Here is a 7,983-nt window from a genome sequence, read left to right as displayed (position 1 = left end):
TTTTATATAAAGTATTATTTATTTCATGATATAATAGGAGTAATTAATTCTACAATATTTAAATTTAAAACCATCAATATTAATATATATTTTTTAAAATTATTTTATAACCTTAATTTCAAAAGTATTTTTAATCAAACACATTAAACTATTTTTTCTTCAATCTCAATTTCAACTATAGTTTTAACCAAACATTTATTTTTTCAAATCAATCTCAATTAAAAATATTTTTTATAAAATAATTTTTTTCAAATCATAACTACAACAACTACAACAATACCAAAATGCACTTTCAATCAATCATTTAATCGTGTTGAATGTATCGTTGAATCTTTTAAAATTATATTTTGAGCACTCATGCAGTTTATAATATAACAATTTTTATTATTATTTTTATGTTGCGTTGAATTTTATGTTTTAATATGGAATTTATGCTTCCCACGTAACTTCAGTCTGCATCAATTGTCCAAGCAGATCTGGAATTAGATACACCAAATTAAACCATACCCAACAAGAAAACAAGAAGGAAAAAGGAATTTGCTTGGCTACAAAATTGAAATTTGCATTGATTGTGATACACATCTCAACCAACCTCTGCCAACAAAGAGTGAGAGAATGCTTTGCTATCTGCATATTGAGCATTCACAAACAGCTGGTTTGTTTATTAGTCAACGCTCTTCCGGGCAACCCGTGCAACAATTAGAAAGAAGATATGCCAATATTATCATCGCAAGATAAAACAGGATCTGATAGTTATTAGATACAATCAAGGTCACGGTTGGCGGTGTCAATTTCAAAACAATATTTGCCCAAAACGATATTACTTCAGTGATTCTCTTTCAATAAAACAACAACGCTGAAATAACATCTTTTGAACAAAATCTTTTTTTTTTTTAAATCTGTTGTTTAATCTGGTTAATTGAGTTACCATTCTTTACCACAACAACACTAGTGGACTCGAGTTAGTGCGGTTCACTTTTACCCAGATTCATCATCACCATCCTGAGGAGCAGATGGATGACAAGTCAGTGCTTGAATATATATTGAAAATGGGAAGGAGTCAAAGGCCAAGGAAAAAAAGAGAGAGGAAAACTGAGCACCTAGTGCACCTGCATTTCCATGAGCTTTGACATAAATAATAGTCCCTAACCAACTCCATCTCTGGTCTCAACTGACTAGCAAAACTTGGTTCAGAAAATGGAAGAATGTTAGCAAATTTACAGCCCCAACTCCCCACATCATTTGGTCTTAAGATGGCCAGAGTTTTCATGAATCAATGTTATTGCTACGACTTTTCTCTTTTCCGGCTACTACGATCAAAGGTAGTCTATTGTTCCTAAAATTTATATTAAATATATATAAAAGAGTAAATTATGACTGGATATTATTTTTAGATTTTAATCAATACTCCCCCCCTCTTTTAGGCAATGTTTTTACTACCGCAAGTGACAGTGGTCTGTTATTAATGTAGTTAACTTGTTTAACTTCTTAAGTACATTTTTAATTTTTACGTGATTGTTATGTGGACACAAGCATTCAATAATTAGGAAAAATAATATTGTCTCCAGTCTCCAATGCCAAAAACTTAATTATAAACCACCCTTTAAAAATTTCAAATATTGTGAACAAATTGAAACTCCCACCCTTCTAAGTTGATTTTTTTTTAAAAAAAAAATTTGAAATCCAGAGACTAACCTTACATCGTTGAAGGGTGTGCCTTTGTCATCCCAATTATTGGAGTTAACAGTTTTCAATGATTTATTAGTATATTATAAATTTTCAATTATGCTAATTTGTCTGGCATCTTGATGGCTTCGCCATTGAACATAGCATCTGAGATGTTCAATTATTACCAAGGACAGAAACAAAGGAGAAAATGAAAGCGCCATCGTTTCGCAGAATCAACATTCTTTCTTCATTAGCTAGGGACAATTAGAATCTTTGACAGTAATTGGTAGGGCGACCATTTTGCACACCACTGAATTAATGATCCTTTCCATTCCGGAAATCAAGGGTGGGCTGAAAAGTATGCAAGTAGGCCTACTAAGGGAGCATTGATGTATGTCGTGGGCTCTGACTCTTGAAAGAATGGCCTGGAATCTGGAAAAGCATCTGTGATGTTAGGCCCACCAACAACCGCACCCACATGCACATTGGGGTTTGGATTTGGACTTAAGAAGTAGCGCGACCCCTCTTTACACCTAATGCGAGCGGGGTGCGCCTGCACTGATGGCAGCGAGCTGCCCCTGTGGTGGATCCTCAGTGGATAACGTGGACCATATCCAACCATGTATGACATCCCCAGTGGATTATCTCCAAGAATGTAGTCTACCTGCCACAACAACCCACAAGCAAAGAATTATTCGTACAAGGTTTTTCCTTGCTATTTTGCATCTCCTCTATGATTAAAGCCAGTTTGATAGTCGGACCGACTGTCCCATGAATTATCCTAAAGCAGACTGATGTAATCATGATGCCGCTTGGAGAAGGGGTCCTTTGTTTTTACTTTCTGGTTAACGGATAACAAGATAAAATAGAAGTTACCTGACGTTTGGCCAATTGCTTGAGAAGGGCAGGGGAAGCTGTCGTCTCACCACATGGCACGACCTTATTGGCATGGCTTAGATAACTAGAAAAGGCCAAAAGCAGGAAAGACAAAGACGTTACATGCTGCATGTTACTCCCTCCAGCCTTGAAGATCAGCCCGCCTTTTTCAATCATGACAGATACATTTTGACAAGCAAACTATTAGCCGCGCATAAGAAAGTAGAAAAAATATTCCAAACCCAAAACAGAGTGAGTGCACAAAAACTTTGCTGAAAAAGCACAATAATTCTCTGACTGCTGCATATAAATGACAAACTTGTTCACATGCTTCTCCTACATAACGGTATTTTTCACAGTGAAGAAGATGCTAAAATGTATTGCGATTTAGCTGTCAAAATGATCAGGGAAAAATTGTGATTATATAATATTTGCATACATACATATGAAGGTAAAATACCTGGAGAATATTGAAGTTGAGGATGAGAAATCCCAGGCAATATAGAACAAATAAAGTCATCTGCATTCTGCTTGAAAGACTCAAAATATTCTGCTCTTCCCATTAACACTTCCTGTTATAAATAAATTTAACAGAAAAAATTAATGCTGTAACTGTGTATGGTGTTGTCTTGTATATCAGGTTGAATGAGTACTTGCTGCCTTCCTTATCATGTTACGAGACCCCAGTTGCTAAAATTCATGAGCATAGATGATTTTTTTTCTTTTTTTTCCAAGTTTCTTCCTGACTCCCAGTTGCTTAAATATTCAAAGTTCAGCTATCAGAATTACTAGAACTTGGGAGACCGAAACTAGGAGAGCATCAAGGAATTGCCCCGTCACTTTCAAGAAAAGTGGGGGTCGAAAAGATAACGGGCTCAGAGCATGGGAAGAACAACAGACCCATCCTTTTGGCACATGCGTGATTCTGGGACCCCCAAAAAGCTTAGATCTTGAAAAACGAAAACATAGACTTTCAGGGCATTTCACGTTGCACCTTTGGACTGTGGTGACTTGGCTCTAAGACACAACGACTCTCAATTCTAACAAACTTTAAAGACAGTTATACCCTTCTAATTAAAGCTCCTAATTCTATGGCTTTTTTTTTTTGGTAGCTTTATGCTTTGAAGAATGCACGGATTATACCGAGGAAAAATCGGTGCCAGCGCACATGAAAACCAGAACCAAATTCTAATCTAATCATGTGCAATCATCAAAATTAACAAGTTTCATCATTTTTATTCATATTATTTTATATTCACTTCCCATATTTTCATATGGTCACTACGATCAAAAAATTAGCTAGCAGGGTCACAATTATATTGATGACCCCACAATAAAAATATGATTCGAGTTTTTAGATTTCATTTCCCTTCGATCTAGGCTTTTATTTGAGCCAGTGTAGATATCTAGCATATCATTCTACACTCTTTTTAGTTTATCTTGACTTGTGGGTCCAACGATGTGCGGAATCCACACTACCGAAGATGTTCTTTGCTTATGCTTCATCACGTGATACCCGTACAATTTTTATTTTATAACTCTGTTCAGGATATGAGAACGCAAGACAAAAAACTCTGTTAAAAAAGAAAAGGAGAACAATAAAACCTAGACAAGACAGAGGGGTTTGATAAGCAAGCGGAGATTTTAAAAGCATCGATATTATCGTAAAATAAGATGATACTATATATTAGCAGGAACTACTGGTTGATATTTAGAGCTAGAAAAGTTAAATTTTTCGGAAGGGTTTTTTCTTACCTTGGAAATGAGGACGTTAATGCCAGCATGCTTGTTATCCCACCCGAACTCATTGATGGTATCTCCAGCATGCAATATTACCTCGTTTTTCACTACATACTCTCTGTATCTGCGCCTGCGCGAGGCCTTATGCAACCACACTGCTCCCCAGAGCAACTCGTCCTGCAATATCACCATTATTATTAATCCTGGGCCGTTTTTTATCTCGACATGCTGATCTAACGGCTGGTTTTCATTACGTGGTACGGCTGTTGCTTACCTGGTAACCATTCACATCACAGTAAAAAGGGCAAACTGCAGAACGCAAGCTACTACTGTACGCACCGCGGTGTCTGTCAGCAAAGTCGAAGACCTACGAAGTGACCGTTTCACCCACAAAACGGTCAGTTTCTCGCTCTATTTCCAAAATGTGCATACGTTTAAAATGACAACAGCTACCACACGTCTACACCAACCCGTGATTGAATAATTCCAAAACAAGTTTAGGGACGAATGTTTAAAATAACTGATCTAGTGCATTTTTCTCGAATAATAATATCAAAAGAACAACCTTTTATAGTTTAATCAGCATAAAGAATAAATCTCACTGTCCTCCAATGCAGTCAAACTTGATATGAACAGTTGGGCATACATACATACATATATATATATATATATGAAATAATAATTGAACAGATATGCGGTGGCACAAATCTAAGTTCACTCCATAAACCATTGTCCTTTTACAGGCATCATTTTTTTTATTTGGTACTCCTTCAAAGTTCATGCCACTAATCATTGAAACGTTTTCACACAAGGTACAGATATTATCAACACACAGCCCAGTTCAAGATAATTCGTAGTCACATTAATATGCCTTTATTCTTTATGGTCCACCCCACTTAAATTTCCAAGGAAAAGAAAGACACTACTCTTGCTGCTAGAAAATAGCACACTATCTCTTATAGTAAAATGCTATCAATCATGTATATTGTATTTAAAAAACAAAAATGGCTGTAAAAAACAGGATATAATTTTCAAAAATATAAACGTAAAACAGCAGGCTATAACCAGTAAACGAGATGAAAGATCTAGAGTCGATCACTAATTGAGAAGAAAGTGAAATATCAAGAAGACAGTTTGCAAACCCTAAAAAAATAAGGAGGAGCCACAGAGCTATCTTAGCCCAGTTTGAAAATGACGTACCATAACGGCTCGATTGAGAAGCAACCTAGAATAGGCAGGGTCACGTGAACGAAATACAATGGACGCGGCCGCCAAAGCAGCGGCTGGTTGCGGCTTTTTCACCAGCCACGTCAGATCCCGGGTGGGATCCATCGATCTTATACACCGACCTCAGAGTGTCCATGTCCTCCGGCCTCTCCCAGCAGTTATGATCCGAATACGCGTCACCTACCTGGACATAAACGACGTCAGGTATCGCGGTTACTTTTAGTAAGTAATCAGTCGCCCATCTGACTGCTTTGACGGCGTTCTTCAACTCCGGCCCCATGTTCCTTCCGAAATCAATAATGCTCCATGACAATAATGTCGTCGTAAATGCCATTGGGAATCCAAACTTTATGTTATCCCCGGCATCGTAATATCCTCCCGTCAAATCCCTCTGCAAAATAGAATGTCGCAAGAAATGAGGTAAAATAAGCAGCTGATTAGAGCAATGCAGCAATGTATATTAATGAAAAACGCTGGAGTTTAGAGTAATTACACCAACGGTAGAGCCGTCATGCAAGGCGGAGTCGCGGCGCCACTTGACTCTTTGATCTGGAGGGAGCTTGCCGGAGCGCTGGCCTTCGAAGAAGAGAATGCTCTTGCGGAGGGCGTCATGGTAATCATGGCCACTGCCGATGACTGCATGGAGAGAGAGGAAAAGAAAGGCAGTGACGCGAAGATTTCCCAGGGCAGTTGTTAGGGATTTTCGCGCCATTTTCTTAATGGTGGAGCAAAGTAGAAAGGTGGAGTGTCATGGATTTTATAAAGAGAAGAGAAGCTGTCATTGGATTCCAGATTATGGACCAGTGGATCGTCACCACGTGGATGGACATTACTGGATGGAGTCAGGATCCCGATGCAAAACATGCTTGACCGGGTCAATTCGGGTTACTGGGCAAGCGGTTACCCGAACAAGAAAACCCACGAAGAGGGTCGGTCGGTGGGTTTATTGCCATTGAAGGATTGTATCGTCCACCGAACCATTAATGGTCGACACGTGGATAGGAACTGAATGTGGGTCCTACATAGGAGAATGAATAGCTGAGTATATGGGTCGGTAACCCTTTCTTTGTCTGCTAAGATAATTGGAGGAGGAAGATGTCGACAAATTTCGGTGTGGTTAAAAAAAGAAGCACAAAATTTAGCGGACTATTAAATTAAGTTTTCTTGTATTTTGATTTTTCAGATTAGCGGTAGATTCGCATGATTCCAGCCTAAGACGTGGTTACTTTTTGATTTAGAATAGGCATGGTTACTTTTAATAATTGTTGTTGAAAACCAGATTTCCTCCATCGGGTTTTGAAACCAATTGAGGATGATGGCTCATAGGGCTTGCTTTGTAGTGCTTTTCTCCTTCCTTGATTAATGCCATGAATGAAACACTTGAGCAAGCTGAACCAGGCATGCGCGGATCAAATATGGCCTGAGGGTTCTGTACGTTGATGATGAAGAAGATAGGTAATTATCGTTCCTGGGCATCAGAGAGGTTTGACTACGGGAAGGGAGACATGTGAGTTTTCTGTTGAGTTTGGCTGGAAAGTTATTCTATCGATCCAGATTAATAATTTTTCTTGTGAAAAATAAGTGAGCGGTGCGTTTAGATTATGTGGTCCTGGCTTGCACCAAGTGAGGTTTGCATTGTCTGAAAAATTAGCGAAGGTAAAATCCATTACTGTCAAGCTACTCAATATTTGATAAGAGATATTTCTTACCCCTGTGAATATATATATATATATATATATATATATATATATATATATATATCAATTATATTTAACTATTTTAATCCTTCCTTAGTTATATCAATTAATCTTTTTTTTTTATTTGAGGAACCTCATTCTCCATAAAATGTATTTTATGAGCCTAAATAAACAAGTAAAAACTTAGCTATCCTAAATTTTTATAAAAAATATATACTTTCATTTAAACTCAAAATCTATTATACAAATTTTAAATCTTTTATCGTCACACTACATCCTTCAAATATCATATCAATTAATTGAGTTCTTAATGTTACGCATCTAATCCTAAATAATTGCATCATTGTAGTCATTGTATTCAATACAGCTCGATGAAGAGAGCTTTCCTTGTACACTTGGCACTCATCGGAGTGCTAAAACCAATATAATTAAAAATAAATCATGATCGGAATCACATAAAACCAAATCCTAGAGACAAAATAATCACCATTAGCACCATTTTAATTTTAAATTTGGGTGGCGGGTCATGTTAAACTTCTATTAAGATTTGCAATAAAGACTTGCTAAATCTTATTCAATAATTATATGATATGATATCTAGTAACTTATATTTTTATGCTTTTAACTGTCACCTTGTCTGATAACCTTGTCACCTCACCATTAGCACCATTTAAACCATGGCCTCCAACACCATTGTACTATCACCATCATTATTTTAACTATCATTGCTTTATCATTAACATAATCATTGCCATTTTATCTTGATTATATTTCA

The 7,983-nt window shown here is 37.0% G+C and overlaps 1 protein-coding gene across 1 annotated transcript; it reads right to left on the bottom strand.

Moving 5' to 3' along the window:
• Positions 1-1,747: 1,747 nt before the first annotated feature.
• On the bottom strand, positions 1,748-6,258 carry LOC105125211 (endoglucanase 8). Its single transcript, XM_011025566.1, is given in 8 exon segments — positions 1,748-2,332; positions 2,545-2,708; positions 3,005-3,116; positions 4,300-4,461; positions 4,559-4,651; positions 5,485-5,580; positions 5,582-5,902; positions 6,005-6,258. Coding segments are annotated over 8 exon segments (1,491 nt in total). The 5' UTR covers positions 6,224-6,258; the 3' UTR covers positions 1,748-2,008.
• Between the last annotated feature and the right edge of the window lie 1,725 nt (positions 6,259-7,983).

Source organism: Populus euphratica, unplaced genomic scaffold (genome assembly GCF_000495115.2).
Source record: "Populus euphratica unplaced genomic scaffold, PopEup_1.0 scaffold1.1, whole genome shotgun sequence".
NCBI lineage: Eukaryota > Viridiplantae > Streptophyta > Magnoliopsida > Malpighiales > Salicaceae > Populus > Populus euphratica.
The sequence above is the reverse complement of the archived record's forward strand: the minus strand, read 5'-3'. Positions and strand labels throughout refer to the sequence as shown.